This window comes from Rousettus aegyptiacus, unplaced genomic scaffold (assembly GCF_014176215.1).
Source record: "Rousettus aegyptiacus isolate mRouAeg1 unplaced genomic scaffold, mRouAeg1.p scaffold_m13_p_2, whole genome shotgun sequence".
Lineage (NCBI taxonomy): Eukaryota > Metazoa > Chordata > Mammalia > Chiroptera > Pteropodidae > Rousettus > Rousettus aegyptiacus.
Window position 1 is genome coordinate 152,943,044 of NW_023416295.1, and position 25,635 is coordinate 152,968,678.

Below are 25,635 nucleotides of genomic sequence, written 5' to 3' on the forward strand. Positions count from 1 at the left end.
GTTCATGCATGAAAAAACTTGGGCAAGTCGTTACGGAAGACTGTCAAAAAGCTGGTCAGTGGCAAAGATCAAACTCAGATCCAAGAAGCTACTCTGGCTTTAAGTTCTGTGTTTATATAAACACCAAAAATACCCATCTTCTGGAAAATGGAACTCTGTTATCAGGGACTGACAAATCTTAAGAGTTTGTTGAAGCACAACTAGATTTTCTTTGCCTGGTTTTTCCATATCATGTTTTATACCAGCACTGTCGAGGAGAAACATAATGCAAGCCACATTCATAATTTAAAAATTTCCAATAGCATTATTAAAAAAGGAAAATGAAATGGGTGAAAATAATTTTAATGACATTTATTGCAACATACCTAGAATATGATTTCAGCATGCAAGCAAAATATATTAAAATAGTTAACTTTTTTTGTGTAGTAAGTCTTGAAATCTGGTGTGTATTTTATAGTTAGTGCATATCTCAGTGTGGACTAGCCACATTTCAGGTGTTCAGTAACCAGCCACATGTGGCTTTTGGCTACCAGGTCAATACTCTGAGCATGTATTAATTCTTACTTATGTTTCAGAGATGTGGCTCCTCTCTAAAAGACCATAAGAAGTCATTGGTAGCAAAAAGAATACTTTTATTTTTCTTTTCCCTCACAACTGTACTTTTGTCTCACAATCTGTTCTTTATCCGCTAGTCTTTGTGCTAGGGTTGAAACAGGAACGGCTTTTTATACTAACAGTAGTTTGCTGATGCCCAGTTCCCATCTGAACTGAGTAGGATTTGAGCAAGAATCTCTAGTTACTGTTTGAAAGACAAAAAAGTTCTTGATTGTTTTTCTCCCTTATCACTTAAAATTTCAAATGGGGACTTTTGTTTCACACTTAAATACATGAAATGTATGACGGAATTACCTCTTACGAGTAGTTACTGAGCCAGAACTGTATCTTCAGTAGACCACTTCAGCCTCTTCACTTAAGCCGTTCTGCTGTCCTCTCTTTCCTCATTTTAAACAATGTGCTGTCAATATTCTTTGTGAGTTTCTGATTTCAGTCTTTTACCATACAAAATTGCTTTCGCTATGCTACCTTATTGTTCCACCTGTTTTTTGTTTGTTTGTTTTTTAATGAGAGTTATGCAGTGGCCTAGATACAACATAGCCAAATATTGCTTTCAGGGTTTCCATATGACCCAAGAAGACAAATATCATCAAAATTACTAGTAAAAGCAGCATTTATTTAGTGTTCACTATGTATAGAATACTGTGCAGTGTGCACGTTGGTTAGACAAGACCTGTTCACTAAACCATAATCCGTAAGACAAGGTGATTGACACTGTAAGTCTCCATACTAAGGCAGCATGGCATAATGGCTGGGATCCAGCTTTGGAGGGGGTGGTTTTGCATCCCAGATTTCCACATTACCAGCCTCATTACTTTAGCCAAGTTACTGAATTTTGCTTTCTTCACCTACAAACTGTAATGATTCCTGCCTCCTAGTGTTCATGTGAGGTTCAGATGGAATGGCAGGCTAGGCACCAAGTACAGTTCCTGGTTTATAGTCAGTATTGTCATCATGATGTAGATTATATAAGTGGTAGGTAACAGGTGTGGTTGGTTGAGGAAGGCTAGATGGAGGAAGTAGGACATAAAGTCAAATTTGAAGGCAAAAGGAGTGGCTTCAGAAAGAAAAATTACAATTACAATTCTGTTATCTAGAATTGCAGTACCCATGTGGTGATTTAATGGGATCTCTGTTATCAGCTTTGCTGAATATGGAGATCTTGTCCAACTAGAGCAGTTTTATTAAGGATATATGTTAATCTGTATTGTATATATTACTCCACAGTCTACATCAACATATTATAGATTCTATATCTAGAAATTATTCCAGCTATAAGGGAAAGTTCATTTCATGGTTTAGGAGAAAAAACTTTTTAAAGGGAAAAAATAGCAAATGAAAATCATAATAAAATTAAGATTTATTTTTGACTCACAAATATTATTTTTGAAAGTTTTTAAATTGTATATTGAAACCAGGATTCATTTTTAAAAATTCTTAGGGGGTTATCTCTTCTATTTTTCTATATAAACCCTTTTTTAAATATCCAGTCTGCTACATTCAGTGCAATTAAGACCAGTTAGGAGAAAGCACAGTTGGAATTAGTGAAAAATATACATTATAAGCTTATTTTGGAGGGGAGCAACAACTTTATTTTGGAGAGGGTACAACAGCCTTACTGACTCATATACCATATGATTTATGAGCTTTTTTAAAATTGAGATATAATTGACATATAACATTATGTTAGTTTCAGGTATACAATATAATGTATTGCGACATGATCACCACAATAAGTCTAGTTAACATCCATTACCAGACATGGTTATAGTTTCTTTTTCTTATGATGAGAAGTTTTAAGATCTACTCTCTCAGCCACTTTCAAATATACAACACAGTATTATTAACTGTAGTCACCATGTTGTACATTACATCCCTGTGACTCATTTATTTTATAACTAGAAGTTTGTACCTTTTTGCCACCTTCATCCATCCCCCTCTTGCCTCTGGCAGCCACCAATCTTTCCTCTGTATCTATGAGTTTGGTTTTTTTGATTATTCATTTTTAAGATTACACATATGAAATAATACGGTATTTCTCTTTCTCTGTCTGACTTACTTTGCATAACGCCCTCAAGGTCCATCCATGTTGTCATAAATGGCAAGGTTCCTTCTTTCTTATGGCTGAAGAATATTCTATTGTATATGTATATACCACATTGTCTTTATCCATTCACCTGTTGGTGGACACTTAGGTCGCTTCCATATCTTGGCTTATAAATAATGCTGTAGTGAACATGAGGGTATAGATTATCTTTTTGAGTTAGCGTTTTCATTTCCTTCAGATAAATATCCTGAAGTATAATTGCTGTATCATACTAGTTCTATTTTTTTAGTTTTTGAGGAACCGCTATACTATTCCCCATAATGGCTGCACCAAGTGGTATTCCCATGAGCTGTTCTTAAGATAAAGTAAGGGCACTAACATTTAATGAGACTCTTATGTGCCAGTCACTTTGTCTTTATAATAGCCTTACAAAATATACACCATTAGCCCTATATTACTGGTGAAGAAACTAAAGCTGAGGAAGGTTTGGTAACCTGCCCAAGATCATTCAGGTAATGAACAGTAACATGCTAAGCTATGCTCTGGTTTTTCTGGGGCCAGGACCCATGTACTGCTCATTATTCCATGCCACGCTGAGTTTATCCACAGTAACAGGAGGGAAAGTAGAGTATGTCAGTACATATGCTGGTAAATGTGGTAGAAGTTGATCAAACTTTGCTTCTAATTGTTTCAATTTTTTTCACTGTGGTGGGAAACAAGATCATCATCTGAGAGTAAGGATAAAAAGGAGGCATTTAGAGGGTTTGAAGAAAGAGGGAAATGGTTGGAATGTCATATTTAAGAAAGGAGAAGTGAACCAGACTAGGAAAATAGAATGATTGCTGAGGAGCAATGAGTTAAAAGTGAGATCTGTTTTCCTCTAGCTGTGTTTAGCTGCATGGATCAAGATGCAGGCGGCCTGGTTAGATTTAACCAGAGTCATAATCTTGCCAAGTGAGTATGAAGAAGCAGTAGTGGGGTGCAGGAATTGAGTGTGAAAGCAACAGAGTGATTATAGTGATTGACCACAGAATCTTAAGTTGGAGAAGAAAGGAAGACGGACGTCATGAGGATGAAGGACAAGGAAAAGGGGGTAGGATCCACAGATTATAGGTCGGGGGGAGATCGAAGGGTTCCAGGAGTAGTGGGATAAGAGGGAGCAAGCTGGAAGGAGAGGAGGACTTCCAGAGTGGGTCGGGCGAGGTTGAGATTAGGGAGGGGTTGTGGTTGTTGGTAATGGCCAGGGACCAGACTGAGTCTCATGGGAGTGAGTGCTGAAGGTGAAGAGTTCAAAGAATTAAGAGGCCACAATGTTGGAAGGATATTTGAAGGCCAGAGAGGAAAGATTATTTTATCAGTAGAAAGTATGTATTAGCAGACTTAGCACAAAGTTGAGCTAAATATTAAACAATGTAAGATGACTACTCTCTGGAAGCTTAAAGATTATGCCGTTTAATTATAGAACAGTAATGTTCAGTTGTATATGTTTTATACAACATACTGAAACAAACCTGAATGAATTATGTAAATATATTAATAATTTAATAAGAAGTCATATCCATCTTGAATAAAAGCAGTTCTGTGAAATAGTCAGACCCATTCTTCATAATCGTGATTCTGTTATAGTTCCATTGTCATAAACGTTGACATATGATGCCCTCTCAGCCACTTATTTGTACATTCATAAAATAAACAGGAGAGCAAGTTAATAGTTATATGAAACTTCAGCAGAAACTTTGACTTCATGGATACATCCCCCCATGCCCTCAGCAGGTGAACACCTGCCTCGTGCTGAGCAGCGACTGGCGCCTCACCATATAGCTCGTCTCCTTCCACCATCACCAGGAGGCAATTGTGTTTGTTCTCAAACCTGTTTAGACCAGTATACTTGTTATAATTATACACATTAATTAAAACATCACATACACCGGTGAAATCTGAACGAGGGAACAGAGTCATTTTTCTGTGACCTACGTTAAATGTTTTCAAAAGATTCAAGAAGGACAAATTGTTTTACTTTTTTTTTTCCTAAAGTAAGTGGGAGGAAAGCAACTGTAAAATAGGGGACAGTTGTAATCTAGGATTCTGTACTGATATTATTTTACCAGTTCTTGGCCTTTAAGGGAATGGAAACTAGTAGATGCATTTGGTTATGATTTGCTTAAGACCTCTGTTTAGCTAACCTATAAAAATAAAAGCCATGGTCCTGCATCAGAAGTTAGTGAATTAATGTATACTTATTTGCTGAGTTAAAATAAAATGTTTCAAGTACATATGTATCATATTTAATGATTTCCTCCTTTGATTTTTTTCACTGATGTAGTAATTACCAATCCAAGTGAGGGTACTTCTTTATGGTATTTAATAGCCAAATTATATTTAAATTTTACATGGTGACTTTTTAGGATTTTTGTTCCCTTTTTTGTTTTTAAAATTGTCCGTGTTTTATTTATCAAGTCTCATTTTATTAAGAGAAGAATTTCAGGTAGCATCTGAATAATCAATTTAATAAATTTTTAAGTACAATTTTTATAAATCAAGTTATATTTACCATTAAAGTTATTATTTTTCTTCTCATTTCATGTTTAAATTATTATCGCTAAATTTTAACACATTAACGTCTTTTTTCCCAGCCCTCCCACCCTCTTTTGCTAGTTATCTAAAATAAAGTTACTAGTTAAATGTATCTTTTATAGCACATTGTTTTATAAGTGAAGAACACTTTTGAGATAAAAACAGCGTTGTGAGTTTAGATTATTGATGTTTCTTTGAAGAGGTCAGAATGGCCCCTTTGTCATGTTTCCTCTCCGTCCAGCTGTTAGAAGTGCCGTCGCAGTTTGGTGATTGGCAGCAATCAGGTGAGGGCAGTGAACACATATATAGGTAACCAGTCCTCACACTGTCACAGCAGATACCAGTATAAACATGGCAGAAAGAGCAGCACTGTGAGGCCTACATCTGCAATTGAGGCATCAGTAGGGGAATAAAGAGGGTGAATACGACTTGGATGAATCTCAAGTAGTTATCTGGTGTCCTGAATCACGCCAGAGTCTCAAGGCCACAGCAGCGTGGTGCTCCTTTATGTCCTAAGTTATAGTTAAAATGGGTAAAAAAGAAATTAAAACTTTTAATAATTCTTTCAGTTAAAAAAAAATTTGCATAGGCTAGTTACTTTATTGCTCCATTGAATTTCTTTTTAAAAGAACTTGAGTAGAATATAGCAATTAATAGGACAGATTCTGGAGATAAGTGTACCTAGATTTGAATTTTGACTCTACCACTTGGTAGCTGTGTAACTTTGGAAACATTATGTAACCTCTCTTAAGACTCAGTTTGCTTATTTTAAAAATGAAGATAATACCCAAGTCAAAGAGTAGTTGTGAGAATTAAATGTGGTAGTCCATTTAAATGCAAAGCACTGTACCTGGCACACAGTAGTCATTCATTAAATATTAGATATTATTTTATTACTATGTACCATGTGCCATAATAGTTTATTATTAATAGACCTCTGTGTCCAACAGATTTTTAAAATTTAATTTAGGTTAAGTGACTATTTCTACAAAATGTAGTTTTTTTAAGAGGCTACTTATCAGAAGTGTACATTGTTATATTCTCTGTAGGGAAATGAGATTGGGAGAGTCATTGACTTTTGTTCTGTCCTTAGAATTCTTGTTGTCTTCTGAATGTGTGTAGGAGATAACACTGTTAGTATTGGCCCTTTTCTCAGAAATTTTTATGTCTTTATTATTGAATTGAAGTGGAAAGCGATGTTACTCCTTCCTTTTAATTTAATAAATCTTTGTAGTACTGTTGGAAGAAAGGGGAAAGAAAGATAAAACGCTTCCTTTCTTTAAGGATCATTGGGGAGAAAGGCTTGAAAGGCCTTTACCTCCTGACTGACCCATTTCTGTTCTTACATGGGAGATACTGTTGTTGATCAGATGATAATAGGTGATCCCAGTGTAGAAAACCAGATGTGACCTTGGCTCCGTGTACAAAAGTTTAAAAGCTATAGTAGTAAACACCATTAAGATCTTCACAGCCTGATTATTAACCTAATGAGACCATCAGAAGACTGGGGCACAGTTGAAGGCCATTCACTCTTAAGAAGCTCGCCTAGTTCCAAAAGCTGTTTCTTGACATTGTCATCTCACAGTTGAGAGACGATTGCATACGTGATCTGGATTTCTTAAGTCTACCTTTTATGTGAAATAAAATATATTTGTTTTGCCAAATGTGATAAATGGAGGGATTAGGGAATTGGATTGTTTTGGAAAGGTAAAATAGGAAGGAAATTACCTGCTGCCTTTCATGTAGTTGGAAAAGATTTGTAGAGGAGGTAGCATTCCAAGAAAAGGAAGAAGTGACCAGAGTTGCTTAGAACATTTCCTGAGAGACAGCAATGGATGACTAAATGAAGTAGGGTTGTATAGGCTTGCCTGGAAAATGGCAGATGGGGTCATTTGAACAAACACTTATCGAATGCAGCTATGTACCTGGTGCTGACTGTAGAAAAACAAGCAAGAATCAGTCCAAGATCTCACTAGTTTCCTATGTAGTAGGAGAGGCAAGAATTATCTGCTAAGTGTAACAGTATGCCGGGTGTTTTACTAATAGTGTGAACAACATACTTTGAAAGGACAGAATGGAATGACTGATTATGTATCAGTGGGAAGGAGTTCATAGCAAGGTTAATTTCAACGAAGTAGGAAGAATGGAAGCAAGTCCTCGGAAAGAGGAACAGGGCCTGCTAAGGACAGGAACAGTGCTCATGGCAGCACCGAAGGGTTGGGTGTTCATATGATATGGGGGGATTTGGAGGTTGTAAGGGACAGGAGCAGGCGATGAGACACGATGAAATTAAAAGTGGATAAAGCACTTACTCGGTGTTAATTATAAGAAAGATCATTCTAGTTTTTGTTCAGTATATGGTTTGGAGAGGAAAATGCTGCAAACTTCAGGAGCTCCCTGGTGGCTTTTATGTTATGCTGAGGGCTGACCACTGAGCAGCAGTGGCTGGGAACAGGAAGGAGTATAAATGGGAAAGGTGGTACAGAAGGGATTTGGCAACCTTTTGGATATGGGGGCCATGAGAAAGAGAGACAGAATGGTCCTGTTTTCTAGTCAAGTGTCTGGGGGGATGTTATTACCATAATACAATTTTGGATTATAGAGAGGAAACAAGAATTAGGGTAGAGAAGGGAGAAAGGTAATGTGTTGAGTTTCTGACATTTTGAGTTTGAAGGGCCTCAGGACTATATTCTAAAGGCATAGAAAACTGTCATGGCTTTATTTTATATTTTTTGTTCCACTTTTCTCTCTAGTAATGAAGTAATAGAGAGTTGACTATATTAATGATATGTGATCTCCAAGCATACTATTTTAAACAGCCTTTTTTGCTCTTAAAAAAATTCTATTTTTAACTTGTCTTTAAATGTCATTGTGCTAGGTTTTTGGAATTCACCAATAGAATTAACTCTGATTGTTTCAAGGAAACTAGTAATTTTTATCATTATGTTGAACTTTATTCTTTCAGAATGATCGTGCTAGTATGTTATTAGTCATTTTAACTGCTCTTTTCCTACATAGGAGCTGATGCAACAGAATGGGATTGGTTATGTGTTAAATGCCAGCAATACCTGCCCAAAGCCTGACTTCATCCCTGAGTCTCACTTCCTGCGAGTGCCTGTGAATGATAGCTTCTGTGAGAAAATCTTGCCATGGTTGGACAAATCCGTAGATTTCATTGGTAAGTAGCTCAAGTAATGTAATAAGTCCTTTGGGTTATAGTCTCATTTATGGATGTGCCCCCTGCCTCTGTTCCCTTTTTGTTTTGTGTTTTTTTTAGAGAAAAGGAGCCTATTTCAGAGATTTCAAACATCTGAAAGCAACACATGATGCTGCTTATCTCCTTTAGTGGCCAAGGTGATGTGTACGTGCCATGCTCTCTCCAAGAGACTGGCCTTGTGACATTCTAGCTAACCTGACACTACCAGGGTTAAGCCTAATGGGATCTGTGATTATGTATTTGCCAGCATTTGAAAATCTGTTAAACTTTTGGGGTTAAATTTCTCACCTACTTTTTCAAATCCTGTAAAAGACTTTTGGAAACTTTGGAGGCATTCCTTAAACTGTTTTTGCCTTGATGCTATGTTTTCCCCAGAGAAAAGTCAAATCCTGTGAAAACAAATCCCCTTACATTTAAAGTCTTTATGTCACAAGATTTCTAAGCCTCAGTCCATGTGCCAGTAATTTCAAGTTGTATTGGAGCTAATAAAAGTCCATCAAATACACACACACACACACACACACACACACACACTCACTCACTCACTCACTCACTCACTCCCCCCTCCCCCGTCTCCCCCCCCCCCCACCCGCCCCATCTCGCTCATTTCCTTGGTGTTGGTTGTGACAAGATCTGATCTGTACCAGACTGCCAGTCCTGGAACCCCTCTACCCCGTAACCCGAGTCGTGGCAATGGTGCTGTTGTGCCATTTTGGTGGCACAGGACAGGCTGGTAGCAAGTTGGCGCCCTGTATTTGTGATGTGGTTTTAGTGGAGAGCGGTGGACAGGAGAAACGTTGGTAGCTCTTGAGCAGCATCACCAGGTCGACTATTCACACTCTATATGGGGAGTTTTTGTTGTTCTTTTTCCCCGGAGGCATACAAATTTGAGCGCAAAGAACTGATTTATTTTTAACAGCGAACTTGTGTAAATTAAGTCCCTCACTGTATATACTTTAATCTGTGAGAGAAATTTTTGAGATAATGCTTTTGGAACTTTAGGTAATTTCTGAAAAAGGTTCTCGTTTTTTCAAGATTCCAGATTCTCAGTGTTCATCTTTAGTTAGGATGCATTTGTGAAACATCTGGAGATAAATGGCTTAAATAGCTTATATCAATCACAAACAAAATTCAGCATTAATCCTCCTCCATTGTACTTCTAGGAAGTATGCAGCAATATCATTCAGTTTTTACCTCTTTAAAAGATAACAGTTATGATCAGCGTTCTCATTGCTTGTCATTTCTATCCAGAGACATTTGGCTCTAATTTTAGTTAAAAGGGTGACTTCAGAATCTGTTTAAGAGAACCTGATTTTGTTAAGTCATGACAATGTCTAAGCTTTGGGCGGGTTAATAGAAAAAAAGTGACTATGAATAACTTGCGCTTATTTTCTTTTTTGGGGAGAGGTTGGGGTTGTCCTGCCACTTTTAATTCATATAAAAGGAATTTTACCATGTTCCAAGTTGGTTAAATATACACAAATACATATAATTTATTTGTAGTATCTGAAAATATTTTTAGTTACCAGTATTTCACTTGCTTAGTCCTATTCACGAGGGTCACCATCCTTATCCCATCCAATAATTCAGGGCAAAATCTCTAGCCCACTTTTGGAGTCCAGCCCTTGTTCATTATAGCTGCTAATCTTCTCCACGGTGTTTTAAGCCATGTTTGGTCATGGCAGAGTGTATAATTTGAAGATGTAGTCTTATACCATACTTAATAAATTATAGACTCATAAGTGTATTTTCACAGCAGTAAGCACAGTTTGCCTGTCTGTGCTATAGGACACTCATGAAGTGCCCCCGATCCCAGCTGCTGCTCATATGGCCTTTTGCCCCACCTCACCCATACCAGATTCATGACTTTGCATGTACACAGTGTAGGGAGGGAGGTAATTAAGAGCATGTACTTTGGAGCCAAACTGTATTTGAGTCCTGCCTCCCTTGGTTATTAGTTAAGTGAGTTTAACTAAGTTACTTGGAACTTCTTTGTTCCTTCCCCTGGTAACTGAAGATAATATATCTACCTCATAGGAATATCGTGAGAATTAAAACAGATAATATAGGTAGACTATCTTGCAAAGTGCCCAGCTTATAATTGACTCTTAATAAATAGTAGCTGTTTTAAAAATTATCTAAGGTGGTTCCCCCACTCCCCCCCCCCTTAGAGCTATACTCTGTAACTTCAGTTATTACTTTACTTCCTCACTGGCTCCTCCTTACTCCTTATATTTATCCTCTCACTCTTTTTTAACCTAGATTTTCTTCCTGAATTACTGTAGTGGTAACCTACCCCCCCCCCCCCCCCCCCCCCCCCCCCCCCCCCAGTTTTCACCATCAGTGCATTCTTGTTTCTTATTCAGGAAACTGAAGAGGCTCCTTAATTGTTTACAAGTCTTTAGCCTAACATACCCAGACCCTCCAGCACTTGCTTCCCACCTATGAAACCTTTCTGGTTACTTCCTGCACACTGCATGAGCACACGCCAACACAGACTATTTTCTGAGCAGTTTGTCACCGTAGAGCTTTCCTGCACACAGTTCCCTTCTCTTCTCTGTCAGGTCTGTGTATATTCCTTCTTTGCTTTAACACTCATTTTAGCACTCATTTTTGCCAAGAAATATGTTCTAATTGAACCCTATTCCAGCATAACTTTTTAATTACATTTTTTAAATACATCATCAAAAGAGCTGTAAATGTTAAAACAGTATACATAAAATGTAGAAAATTTGGAGAATTGTGAAAAGGAAACCTGTAACCTCAACATCCTAACACATGTTGTTATTGTTTTTTATTTCCTTCCAGCTCTTTTTATTGTAGAGATTGCTTTTTAAAATATGTATCAGCCAGCCAGTATTTGCTGGGTACATACAGTGTTAAACCCTTTGAAGGAAACGTTAGAAGCAAGATCCTTATTGGTCCTTATAACCTAGCTTTGAGATAATTATTTAAAATAATAAGAATATTATCAATATTTTTAAAAATTTTAAACCCAACCTATTTCCAATAAGAATTTGAAGCAGCTTGCAGTAAGAGATTAAGATCAAAAGGTCCACATATTCACACACATACACATTACAATGGGATAAAAAGGCTAGGAAAGGTACAATAAAATCTGAACCACAAATGCCTATTGAAATTGAGTGAAAACCTTAGCTTTGAGCTTCTTAGCAGCCATGGCAAAAAAGGAAATACTACGAGTAGTATAGGCTAAATATTGCATAGCTGAGAGAAGGAAGAGAACTGTGTAGGCCCAGGTATGCGTGGGATTTGATGCGCATGAGTTCATATAAGAATATGTTGTATAGTACTTATTTGTTTCAGTGTTGCTTTGTATTCCTTTGTTTTATTGTATTTGATTTCCCTATCTAAAGGAAAGCTGCTTGATTGTTCACATACTATATATACTTGTATATATAGTATATATATATATTGGTGTTTCGTACATAATGAATAATTAATCATATACATTAGAAATTTGTAACATTTATAATAGAGGTGGTGAGATTGGAGTAGCCTGGTATTATTCAGCTGCCAGAGCAGATTCCATGGATATCTGTTAATTACAAGAATATTAATGTAAGGTCTGGTAAACTTTTGGTAGCATCAACTAAAACAAGAATGAAAAGGGAAGAATCTAGCTCCATGGCAACATGAGGCAGTCATAGTACTGGTTAAAATGTTAGTTGCTTCTAGGCCATGTGGGATAACTTCATCCACTCGCACAAGAAAGCTTTTAAAGTTCCTCAACAGTGAGAGATGGCAGCAAAGTTTGTTGAGTGTTCTTGATTCTAACGAAATGTCCACAAGTCCTTCTACCTTGTAATGGGGAATTAACATGATGTAATCAGACCATCACTGCTGAATATCAGTGAGTTTTTTTGGTCTTCATTAAAGTGACCTTCTAAACCTGATTTGTAGTATATATACATGGTTTTCTTCTTAAATTCAGCAAAAGCTGAGCTACTTTATGATATACAGAAGAGTTTCCTAAAGAAAATTAGGGAAACTATATGTTCTGTGGATCAGTATTTTAAAGAAGCTTGAGCTGGCCTCTCTTTGTGTCATGATACCATTGTGATTAAGTTTCCCTCCCTTCCCTCCCTGCTTTTTAAATGGTAATGTATGTCAGATACGTTTGAAATGAGAAATACTTTTAAAAATTTAATATTTTTTACATATATCCAATTATACATCTAAAAGTAATACAATATTATATGTCAATATCTCAAAACTGGAAAAAAATTTAATGTGTCTTACATAGCTAGAAAAAAGGTGAGGTGTCAGACAACATGGATAAACAGTATTAGCTAAATATTAATTTTGGATGCTATTTTCTTTATACTTTTCTGTATTAGATTTTCTGCACTAAATCATGTAATCATAATGTAGGATTTATATGCAGGGAAAGCTATTAAAAATAAGAAATGTAAAAAATAAACGGTGAGTGTATGGCCATGCTACCCTGAACACACCCAATCCTGTCTGATCTTGGAAACTAAGCAGTGTTGGGCCTGATCCGTACTTGGATGGGAGACTGCCTAGGAAGACCAGGTGCTGTAGGCGTAAAAATTAAATAAATAAAATAAAAAGAGCATTAAAAAAAATACCCAGTGAAAAGCACGGAATAAGTCAGGCACCCTGAGTTATAGACAAGTTGCTTATTAACACATTTGGACTTCCACTGTCCTATATGTAAATGGTGGGGAAATTATCTTCCCCTGCCTCCTTAAAACAATATTGAAAGGATATATCTGTAAATACATGAGATGTACTTTGAATTGTCAGATGAAAGACAGTGACTAAATAAATGGAAACAAGATTTCACTGCTGGACATAGCTGTTATCAATGACCCTTCTTGAATTTGACTCATACAGAGAAAGCAAAGGCCTCCAATGGATGTGTCCTGGTGCACTGTTTGGCTGGGATCTCTCGCTCCGCCACCATTGCTATTGCCTACATCATGAAGAGGATGGACATGTCCTTAGATGAAGCTTACAGGTGAGGACAGGAACATGTCCTATGTAGAAGGCATTTTTATAATTTAGCATTAATTCTACCATAACGTATCAGATTCATCTTCAGCTGCCACAAACTGATCTCTGTCCTGTTATATGAATTTATACCTTTCTCTGATTGGGGAAATATCATTTGTTCTAATTTACATGTGAGAAAAACTCCAGAATACATTTCTACTCTGCCTCAAACTTTGTCTCTTTCACTGTGAGAAAAAAGCCCGATATATACAAGTATAAAACCTAATAATTGTCAAATTCTATTCATTGAGTAAAATTTCCTATATCCTGGAGTTGCACAGATTTTGCAGTATATAATTTTGACTGAGATCCACCACCCTCCCCTACCTCCACCCTGCTCCCTGCCCCACCTCCAAAAAACACACACACACACACACACACACACACACACATAGAGGTGAGCAAGTGACAGTAGCACCAAGGACTGGGCTTTTGTTTTGTGACCGGAGCATCTGAGTCTTCTGCATGTCTTGTTGGATAGAGGTGGTTAGTTTCCACATGATTAGGAATCAGTAAATATAGATGCATGGAGCTGGCCCGTTCTTGGACTTTTTTCCAATTGGACAATTTAGAAAAAAGAAACAAACTACCTGAACAGCTTCAGCTTGAAGGAGATGGGGATAGGTCCTCCATTTATCTCATCAGCTCCCTCATCCTCCATTCAAGCTTTTCTCTGTAAGGTCCTCCTGTGTCATGTAGAAACAAAACTAGAAGAAAAGGCAGCCATGTATCATGTACAGAGTATTATGAGGACCGTATGTTTATACTTGTTATGGTTGAGGCAGTTATTTCTGGCTTTGTTAATTTGCTTTACAAGTTTATTTTTGATTTTTCTCTTATTCAGATATAATTTTTCAGTGTAGTTTCACTCCTGCATCTTCTGAGGAGTGTCTGTGAGGGCCGGGGGCCGCTAAAGAATTGATCTCTCTCTTATTTCCACAGCGAAACATAAAAGTTATTTATTTCTAGTTTTGATCCTTCGATGAAACTTCTTTACCATGGTGGTGACAAAAAAGTTGCTGAGACCTAGTTTGGAATCCCCGTGCCATCACTTAGCAGCTATGTGATTTGGAGCAAGTAACTTAAGGACTTGACCTATGTGATGGGGATAATTACAACCACCTGATATAAGGTGGTTTTAAGGGCTGAAGACGCTAAAGCTCTGTTAACTCAATTGAACATATTAGCATAATGCTAGGCACACGAGATCACTGTATAGCTGGTTATGCTGTCATATTAAGTACAAAGAGAATAATCCAGAAATGTATGCTTTAATGCTCTTGCCATCTGATACCCTTTTATAGACATTAATTAAAAATGTGAATTGTCTTGAGGAAATGACTTTGGGGACTTTGAGAAGGCTTTGATATTGGGAAATTGAAGCTGTACTACTTTCTGAGGGTAGCACCTGTGGGGAAGTTTCTGGTAAGGAAAGAACCATCTCTTATCATTCGCACTGGAAGCTTTGAGTCTTTCAAAATAAGGGGGCTTAATAAGGGGAACTTGGCACCCCCCTTCCTAGCATATTCCAAGGACATGCTATAAAGCACCCCAATGCAGAGGCCCTTCTGTTCTCCACCTTGAGGTATATCTCTGATTAAAACAATCTTCCAAAGGTATTTGGGAGGGTATGCCTAATAATTCCTATCTCATTTGTTCACTTAACATTCTTCAGATAAAGTATAGCCATAAAATTCAAGTCTTTTTGTTTTTCTTCATAGATTTGTGAAAGAAAAAAGACCTACTATATCTCCAAACTTCAATTTTCTGGGCCAGCTGCTGGACTATGAGAAGAAGATTAAGAACCAGACTGGAGCATCTGGGCCAAAGAGCAAACTCAAGCTGCTGCACCTGGAGAAGCCAAATGAACCTGTCCCTGCAGTCTCAGAGGGTGGACAGAAAAGCGAGATGTCCCTCAGTCCACCCTGTGCCAACTCTGCTACCTCAGAGGCAGCAGGGCAAAGGCCTGTGCATGCTGCCAGTGTGCCCAGCGTTCAGCCATCACTGTTAGAGGACAGCCCACTGGTACAGGCTCTCAACGGGCTCCACCTGTCCTCAGACAAGCTGGAAGACAGCAATAAGCTCAAGCGTTCCTTCTCTCTGGACATCAAATCAGTTTCATACTCGGCCAGTATGGCAGCATCCTTGCATGGTTTCTCATCAGAAGATGCTCTGGACTACTACAAACCTTCCACGACTCTGGATGGGCCCAACAAGCTATGCCAGTTCTCTCCGGTTGAGGAAGTATCAGAGCAGACTCCAGAAACCAGCCCAGATAAGGAGGAAGTCACCATCCCTAAGAAGCCTCAGACTACCAGGCCTTCAGACAGCCAGAACAAGCGATTACATTCAGTAAGAACCAGCAACAGTGGTGCCACCCAGAGGTCTCTCTTATCTCCACTGCATCGAAGTGGGAGTGTGGAGGACAACTACCACACCAACTTCCTTTTTGGCCTTTCCACCAGCCAGCAACACCTCGCAAAGTCTGCCGCTGGGCTGGGGCTCAAGGGCTGGCACTCAGATATCTTGGCTCCCCAGACCTCCACCCCTTCCTTGACCAATAGCTGGTATTTTGCCACGGAGTCCTCTCACTTCTACTCTGCCTCAGCCATCTACGGAGGCAATGCTAGTTACTCTGCCTATAGCTGTAGCCAGCTGCCCACTTGCAGTGACCAGCTCTATTCTGTGCGCAGACGGCAGAAGCCAAGTGACAGAGCTGACTCCCGGCGGAGCTGGCATGAAGAGAGCCCCTTTGAAAAGCAGTTTAAACGCAGAAGCTGCCAGATGGAATTTGGAGAGAGCATCATGTCAGAGAACAGATCGCGGGAAGAACTGGGGAAAGTGGGCAGCCAGTCTAGCTTTTCAGGCAGCATGGAGATCATTGAGGTCTCCTGAGGAGAAAGACACTTGTGACTTCTATTGAGTTTTTTTCTCGTTCACAAAAAATATTCCCTGTAAATCTGAAATACATATATGTACATACATATATATTTTGGAAAATGGAGCTATGGTGTAAAAGCAAAGATGGATCAACATAGTTGTTCTCAACATCTGCATTTGAGAGATCAGCTACTATTTCTCTCAACAAAAGTAGAAGGGTAGATGCCAGATTTCCCCCTAGACAGATGAAACGATTTTATGCCTTGAATTGCACATCCTCTTGTTCTTACTAAACAAGTTTTATTTGGTGTTGGAGGACAAAATCCCCTGCCGTTTTCATGTTGTACTGCAGAGATCTCGAATACTAGCCTTTCTCCCGTCCTTCTGTAGTGCACCTTAGCGCTGAGACTGAGCCAGCTTGTGGGTCGGGTGGGTAGACCCTGCTAGGGACGGAACCTAATGGTGGTAAATCCAAGGGAAATGATCTGATTCACAGATCCGAGCTCACCGGACAGCAGAGTAATTCGAGTATCATTCTCCTGCTCAGACCATTAGGGGCCTTTCCAAGATCTACTTTAGAGCAAACCCAGTACCTCAGACAGAAAGTTGGGGCTTTCACCACTACCATGTCTGGTAGCCCATTTTCTCGGCATTGTGAATAGGTAGGTAGCTAGTCACACTTATCAGACCAATTCAAACCGTCTGTGCACAAATTTCCATTTGGGCCTGGATGGAGATAATTTTTTCTTCTCAGCTTCAGAAGAAAGAAGGGAAACCAACCAGGATTCAGTGTAACAGCCAGGAGTCTGGAAGCATAATTATTTAAGCTAAGTTTGGGAGGCTAAACAGGTCTACCTCCCTCCTTATCAAAGAATTATTCAAAATGGGATCATTAATCCTTTAAATAAAGATTAACTTGGTTTAAAGCCAGATGTGAATTTACTTGGGTTGGTAGCAGAGCAGTAGCACCTTCATTTTGTAAAAATGTAACAATAAGGTTGAATTTTAGGAAACTACTAAGAAGGAGAAAAACTATGGAGAGATTAAAGAAGTTTGTAAAATTGTTGAGAAGCAGGAAACTTATTTCTCAGTGGTTTTTTTCCCCTTAGCATCTGATGAGGATGGAATTTCTATAATTTCCTTAGACTTTCAGATTTACTAATAGGGCTGAGAGAAGCTTTAGTAAGCAAGGAATGTTCAGAATTAAACACTATAGGAAGGTGAGGAGAGGAGGTTGAATTTTGTTTCATTGTGAGCAGAGTGGAAAGCCACAGCCAAGCTATTCTCAGAAAACATCCCCAGCATTTTTTTAGTAGAAAGGACATAGCAAAATGGAGTGGGACCAAGGTGGTCTCTCAGTCCTTAACCTACAATCACTGTACGGAATCAGTCCTGGCAGCTGAAAATAGGAGGTGATTAGAACAAGTACACAAATGATAGTACATACCTGCTTTTTAACTTCCTGGCGTGGGTTTTGTCAACTACAGTGTGGCCCTCTTTTGAAGCCTTAATTCACGTCAGCAGCTTTTTGGGGGGTTGGGGGTTGTTATATTGTCCTTTATTGTAAGTGTAGCTAGTTGTTGACTCATATCTCAGGTTTTTCTATGTTTGAGAAATGGACAGTCCTTTGACTAGGATGTGACTTAATGTTTCCTATGGTGTGCTAAAACCAGCATAGAATGACATGATTCAAAATTGACTTGATCATGACAATTATCAGCTTCACATAACATAACTAGTTATGCACGGATAATATTCTATGATATGGGTTTAAAACGAAGGCACAAAGAAAGTAAACCGCATAGGGAGTGCATTTTCACCATATTGAAAAAATTCTGTTAAATGATCTGAGTTTTACTTTGTACATTTAAATTTTGGATGTAATCAGACATTCTCAAGGGTTCACAGTAATTTTTGATGTGTTATATAGACACACACCAACACTGCTTTCAGAGTTTGGTTACACTGTTAAACATTTTTAAGAAATGGAAGCAATAGTTTCAATGTTAAATATGTTTCAAAGGAGTTGGGGGACTTGGTTTAGATGAGATATTTGGGAAGAAATCTGCCTTCCATCATTTGAGATTTCTCTTGGCCATGGGTCCCCTTCCTTCCTGCAAAGTAGTCATACACTACAGCCTTTAGTCCTTGATTGCTAATGTCAAATAATCAGTTCTTGGAATCAAGACTACCATGCTGAAGGGGCAGCCGCAGAGGCAAGCCCTGGAGCTCCTTGGGTGTCTCCAGGTGGCATGGTGGCTGGGTCTCTGCAGTGTGTCATTGTAGGGGAAGCCCTGGAGTCTACTAGGATGATACAAGAATGGTGATTTTAAAGAGCAAAACCTAGACTTCTATGTGAGAAATGCTGGAAAATGGTTTAAGACATATGTAAAGTTAGGTGGAAAGACTGTATAAATGTTTAATATGAATATAGTGTTGTGTTGGAGTAAGGCAAGCTGTTGAATGGTTAAATTGTGCATTTCTCATGATGTGTCATGTGTGTTAATATGATAAAATAAAATCAAAACTGGTACCTGTTTATACATAAATATGAGAAAGGACCTCTCTTTGCATCTATAAACTTGGTGAGAACAGCAATGTCCAAGTTGTGGAAGGAGGCATTAGTAGAACCTATGCTATTTTTCTCATGTCAAAGAGTAATTAGCTCAAAATGAAATGGTGAGGTAGTCACATATTATGTGCTCTTATTCACATGAAACATTGGATCATTGGCAGTTTCATGCTAGCCCTCATTCTTTAATGTCTATATCATATGCACACTAAGGCCCTTGGTAAATATTTGCTGACTGACTGAATTCAGAACAAATACAGAGCAGGAACTTAAAAGACCAGATACACATTCATGGTACATTTTAATGTATGTAAATGGACTTATACTTCTTGCAGGAACAACTGAGGAGGAATACTGTTCTCCATCCTTGCTGTGTACATCTTAATGACCTGCTTATAAATGACACTGGACGTGATGACTTATGAGATTGGAAACAGTCATCAGTTTGTTAGTAAAGAATTACATATTAAAGGAATAAAGCATTTACCTTCAGTGCAAGCAGATGCAGTGACAGAATCATAATCATAGGTGATGTCATTTAAGTTAGTTGTGAGAGGCTTTCCAGGTTGATTTAAGAAAATTTAAAAGCAAGTAGTGTACTGGGTAGGCGACGACGAGAAGAGCTGTCTTTGCCAGGGCCTTGCAGAAAAATGGAGGTGGGTGTGTGACAATAAAGGGAGGGCGGGAGAAATCTGTGTGACGATGGAAGGTGGCAGAAGGCAGCAATTGTTTTAGTGAGAGGCTTCGGATAAGAAAGTGGAGATGGTGGGAAGCCCAGAAGGTCAAGCTGGTTACTAGTTTAAGGGCAGACAGATTTGGGCCTAGTTTGGGCTTAGACTAAGGGGAAATAAAGAAGGTAGACCTGAAGGGTAGGGAGTGCACAGCAAGACCAGTTGATGACAACTTTTTACCTTTAAAACTTTCACTGCCATTTTATTTTAAATAACTCATCTGGTTGTTTTTCTGACACTAATTAGGAATGTTTTAGGTCTAATAGACAAAATTTCTCTAGATGCTGTGCTCTCTTTTCTGCGTCTATAAATGGAAGAGGGAAGTTATTTCTAGCATTCTGTGGGGCTCATTTATCCTTGTACAGCATAATTATACTGGTTATATCTTCAACGTGTTGCGAAATCAACTGGAAAATTACAGCATCGTCTTGGAAGATGTTTACAAGTCAATCATTGTTGCAGTTTATGTGCACAGACATCAAATTGGGTTTATATAAAAACAGAAGTTTCATTCCTTTGGTTCTAACTAAAACACTAGAATCAGTTTGAAATGCTGTCCCACAGGACATGCAGAATGTAACTAGGATCAGTGTCACAGGCAAACAGGGTAATTATAGTCTGTGTCCTCCCTGGTCAGGAATCACGACAGTTTCAAAGACTGAATTAAAAGTACTTAGTTCATAAACGCTTTTAGCATAAATCATGCTTCACTATGTAATAAAAGGGAGCAGTAGAATATGCCTTGATTGGTAGAATAAAAATTGCATCAGTAAATGCTATCAGGTCTGATATGTGACACTTAATGACCAAATTGCTAAGAATAATGGATACACACCTGTATACCATGTGAGATATTGGTTATCCGAGTAGCCAATAAGATTTAACTGCCGAAAAGGTTAGGAATTTTTGGTTTGAAGCATGTGCATCATTTATCCGGTTGCCCTTCCCTTTTGTAGCTATGACATTTGAATGCCTTCTGTGTGCAAGAAATTAAATATTGTTTGTTATAAATGAACAATGACCTCCTCTGGGGCACTTTGTAGATCTTAAGAGAGGAACGAAAGGGTAGGGGAAAGAAAAGCAAAATTTTTTCTCTCACGATTAAGGAAAGTCTCATACCTAAAAAGTCCACAAGAAGAAAAAATTTCACTTCACTCTACTCTTTAATATCAACCTTTTAAGTAATTTCCTACTGAGTACTAGGTATCTGGGGTTAGCTGAAGCATAAATTGGGAAGAGAAAATTTACAATCACTCTAGAATTTAATACATTTGTTCACAGCTCTCAGTTTCTGAAGATGCCTGGTTTTGCCCTGGGACTTGCTAGGGGAAATGCCAAAGCTAAATTCTACAAATCAACACAGAAGAACCAGTGGCAAACATTCCCCTGGGGCCATTAATTTATGTGATTGGAAATGGCATGTTTGTAATACCTATAATGTACCTTTTTCATAGGTCAGAGGAAGAAGCAAAGAAATACCCAGGGAATACCTCCCTCCTCCCGCCCCCCCCCCAAAAAAAACACCTCATTTCCTGAGTGCACTCATATCTCAGGGTATGGAATCCTCAAAACTCATTTAATCAAATACTCTGTCAGAGAATATAAATTACTAAGAATGATAAAACTGAGGGAAATGAAGACATGAAGTCTACATTTTCACTTCCTCTTATATACACACAACACAAGGGATGAAGGCCAGCATCTGCTGGCCTTGTACTTCAACTGGTCAAACAAGGAGACTACAGTATAGGGGCCTGTTTGATGGTGATCATAAATATAGATTAATAAACTGATGAACAAAACAGGTTCTTAAAAGAAGGGAACCATGGGATACTTAGTTTACAATTAACAAAAAGAAGGAAAGTTCTCCCTTGGGAACTCAGAATTTAAAGTCACTACCCAAGAACACTGCTTGGAGAGACAACAGGTAAAGATGCTTCTCCTCACTGCTAAAGAGCGAAGTATAGAACTGCAGACTTGGAATCTTAGAGTTGGAAGGGGTTTGAAAGCCCATAATGCTGTAGGGAGGTGGAAACAGGCTCGGGAAATTTAAATGACTTACCGTAGATTGCCAGGGTTCTTGGACAACTCTAGACTGCTTCCTCACTCCTGAAACATCCAACAGTAGCCAGACATGTCACTGGGTATTAACCAACAGATCTAGTATAACTGATTCTTAAAATACCAAAATCACTCAGATTCCCAGAATCCATTGGAAAAAGTAAAAATAGTCAATGAGGGAAAGGACAGGTAACACCATGTCATCAGAGAAGAACCACTAGAAATGATGTTGAATAAGGGGGCTATTAAAGGGACTGACCTTAAGCAACTAATTATAGGAGCTGGTAGAGTCCTGGGTTCAGCTGTCTTCTTTGAACTGAAATCGCTGAGCAGATGGTCAGGCAAGAAGCTAGATAATGCTTTGGTGAGAGCCATGACACAAGATTGCAAGCAACAAGATGGAACCAGCATCTGTTTCTCACCAGAACCCAGGCTGGCCTCTTACCTAAGCCTTCATCTTCCCTGCAGCAGATGCCCCGAAGGAGAAGCTAGTGGCATATCTGGCCCAGGATCTGGAAGAGTTGCAGGCAGAGTTCTGTGGGAGCTGGAGAAGCTGTCGGCCCAGATGCTGCCCACATCAAATGTGCATGAGATGCAATAGGGCCTGACCAAGGGCGACTTTCGGCGAATAAGCACGGTCATTGCTTTACTTTAACAAATCTCACACACATTTTTCACATGGTCAAACCTAGCCAGAAATGAACAGGGATGGGAATTCTGGGAAACGAAGTTCAGATTAGCCAAATGGACATTGCAAAACCATACACACATCAGTCCTAGGTGAAGGGAATATGAGTATTCCTTGTATTATTTCCAACTTTTCTGCCAGTTTGAAATTTTAAAAAATGATGTTAGAAAAAAACTGTAATCAGCAGGTGGGACCTAGTCTAGCCAAATCAGATATTAAAATGTATTGTGAAATACTAAAACAGTAAGAACAAAAAAAAGAAACAGCATGAAACAATATGTAGAGAAAGATCAATGGATTAGAATATAGTCCAGAACTAGAGCCTCAATTATATGGAGATTTAATACAGGAAAGAAGGGCTACCGCACATTAATGGAGTAAAGATACATTATTCAATAAATGCTGCTGTCTTCTTCTCCATGACATTTCCTAGAATAACCTTAGCTATTTAACAGGTTTCTAAGTTACAGGACATCTTGATTTGTATTCTAATGAATTGCTCTAGAACTGGTTTAAGGTCCCACTAAACTCCTATCGAAGTGCACTATAAAGGCAAACTTTCAACAGTGTGGCCCAACAAAGGTGAAAAGTATAGCTAGCTCCCCACTCCCAGTTCACTTCCAAATCCTCCAAAGGCTCCCTCAGACCCCTTCATCGCCTCAGGCTGGATGGCTCTAACCCACCTTACTCATGGGGAAAGAAAGGCATCAGTGCCCCGGAAGCCAGCAATGGGAGCTGAAGGCTGCCCTGTGAGAAAGTCAGATGCCGTCTTGGCCTCTTCCCTTTGCTCTGGTTTCCAACTTGTCTTTCCAGCTCAGAGGGAAAAAACAACCTTGATATATATTTTTTTGGTCCTTAGAAAATCCTAGAAGCTGTCTTCTTCCTGTTTGAATTTTTTAAAAAAATTTTTTCCATTTAACTTAGAATGTGCATGTTTCTTCTGTTATCAAGTTGTTCTATGTCCTACATTTTATTCTGAGTTCTAAGAACCTTACAAGATAGCACCTGATTAAAATCCAAGACTTAAAAAATTTAAAAATTCAAGGAAATAAAATTTACCTGAGATATGCTAAGTTCAGTGGGCTCAATTTTAACCTTATAAATGTACCAAAGGCATTTGAACATTAAAACAAACAAACAAACAAATAAACAAACAAACACCTTTGAGGTTGGGAGAAGTAAACGGAGCACATGGAGACCTGCATGATATCCCTAGCTCTCAGTCTCAATTTCCCAGGATGTAGGAGCCGTTCCTACATTCCGTTTCTTTGCTTCTTCAGTCTTTTCGTCCATTAGAACATTTATGATGTGCAAAGTGCTGCATGAAGTACTTTTGTGGTTACTCGAATTGGTTCATTTCCTAAACTCCCATAGAAATTCAGCAGTATTCTGAGTTCACTCCCTTCAGAAAAGAAGGGCTGGGACTCTGTAGCCATTTCTGTATGCCCGGCACAATGTCTAGCATGTCTAATGGGCTCCCTAAATGCCGACTGAGTGAGTGCTCTCTGGTCTGCTGTCAAGGTCTGGCCACGCCACAAGTTTACCAGGCTAGTAAAATAAATGCTGACTAAAACCCTGTTCCAACAGCTGGAGTCCTGCCAGTGTTGATGTAATAAAAAGAAACTTAAACTATACATCTAGGTAACGAGTTATCAGTGGGAGATGAACTCGATGGGGGTGTAGAAAGGGAGTCTTGGGTTTCCAATGACCACATACGAAGGACAACATACCCTGGCACGCAACAAAAATACCACGGTTTCATCAGGGCAGGAAGAGAGTGCCCCAGAAAAAGACGTGCCAGGATGGAAATAGGGCGGGAACAGTAACACACAGACCTGGATTAAATTAGTTCTTTATGTTTACAACCCATAAGCCAGAGTCCATTGGGTAAAATTTCCCGAAGGCATCAAGAACACAGGGCTTCTTAAAATATTCCTCTCCTTCTCTCCATATTTTTACTCCACAAGCTAGACTAGATAATATACACTCTCAAAATAAAAATAATTCCCAATGCAGAGCTCTGTAAAGAATTTCTAACAATTCAACTGTTCCAACTTCAGTTATTGCTGAGAGTGAATTTGATTCATTATGCAAAGGGAAAGTATCAAGGAAAGGGGTAGGTAGGGCAAAGTCAGATTTTTCAGGCCAGCTGGAAGGCTTCACATCCCTTCAATCAGCTTCGAGTCACATCATATGACTTTAGTTTCAAATGTCCTCAGCGTATGGGTGGCCCCAAGCTCTGTCCCCACAGAACAACAGCCGGGAGGGGAGCAGCAGCTCTACAGCTTGAGGTCCCGGTCCGGCTTCATGCTAAAGGGCTCTAGCCTCTCGCCCTCCGGCAGCATGCTGTTGAGCCTCTCCATCAGGGGCACAGTCTGGTCTATGCCCATCTGTATGCGGCGGAGGATGGCGGACATTTCGTTGACTTTCTGGATCTGCTCTGCGTATTTGGCGTATCTTTTCTGGCGCTCTTGCATGAAGCTAAAGAGTGTTTCTACTGACAGATCCATCTGTAGAAGGGAAAAGAAGTGGAATGTATTAAATCTAGTACAAACAAGTCTTCTCAAGAGGATCAGGTAATCGCCATGATTGGCAGGAGGTACAGAATCCCACGGGTCAGATGGAAGCTGGCTAGCTTTATGGGAAGCACTGGGGGATAAAAACTAAAGCAAAAACAAACCCTTTATGAATTTAGCTTTATCAATGATGATTCCAGAACCATCTTTCCAGAGACACTAAGAGATGACTGTCTCCAGCTCTATGTTTTGGGAATGTGAACCATTTATACCTTGTGCTGACCTGGGGATTTCTATCTCAGTCTCTTCACATGAAAGAATCCTGGACTTGGAAATCAGACCAGAGTTTAAAGATGGCTCTGCCACTTGAGTTGATAATACTTATGTTTCCTGTCCCAGGGTCTTCACAGAAAACAGGGAACAAATTCCACAGTTGCAGGGTTGCTATGAGGATGCAATGAGAACACACACAAACATGTCTTAGCACGGGACTTGGCGCAGCGCGGAGGTGCTTTAAAATGCGTTCTTTGTTTCCTCCTCTCTTCCCTGAATGGCTACAGATGGACAGTCACGCTAGAGAAAAAAACTGAAAGGAAAGGCGTGCCAGGACCAAAAATGACAACCAAGGCTCAAACCCATACCACGTGAGGCAAATCGTGAGGACTGCCTCATGCATCCTCTCCCCCAGTTCAAC

The 25,635-nt window shown here is 39.1% G+C and overlaps 2 protein-coding genes and 1 pseudogene across 4 annotated transcripts in view; 2 read left to right on the forward strand and 1 right to left on the reverse strand.

Annotated features, from left to right (window-relative positions):
• Window positions 1-18,922, forward strand: part of DUSP16 (dual specificity phosphatase 16) — a 72,119-nt gene extending 53,197 nt beyond the window's left edge. For both annotated transcript variants that reach the window (XM_016156375.2, XM_016156377.2), the window contains 3 exons: window positions 8,255-8,414; window positions 13,335-13,458; window positions 15,215-18,922. In XM_016156375.2, coding sequence (XP_016011861.1) covers window positions 8,255-8,414; window positions 13,335-13,458; window positions 15,215-16,388 — 1,458 coding nt within the window. In that variant the 3' untranslated portion in view covers window positions 16,389-18,922. The remainder of the gene's footprint in view (window positions 1-8,254; window positions 8,415-13,334; window positions 13,459-15,214) is intronic.
• LOC118613912 lies at window positions 12,904-13,022 on the forward strand (annotated as a pseudogene).
• A 5,338-nt stretch (window positions 18,923-24,260) lies between the features above and the next one.
• The window catches only part of BORCS5 (BLOC-1 related complex subunit 5), a 65,376-nt gene continuing 64,001 nt past the window's right edge, over window positions 24,261-25,635 (reverse strand). For both annotated transcript variants that reach the window (XM_016156403.2, XM_016156402.2), the window contains exon 4: window positions 24,261-24,935. In XM_016156403.2, coding sequence (XP_016011889.1) covers window positions 24,705-24,935 — 231 coding nt within the window. In that variant the 3' untranslated portion in view covers window positions 24,261-24,704. The remainder of the gene's footprint in view (window positions 24,936-25,635) is intronic.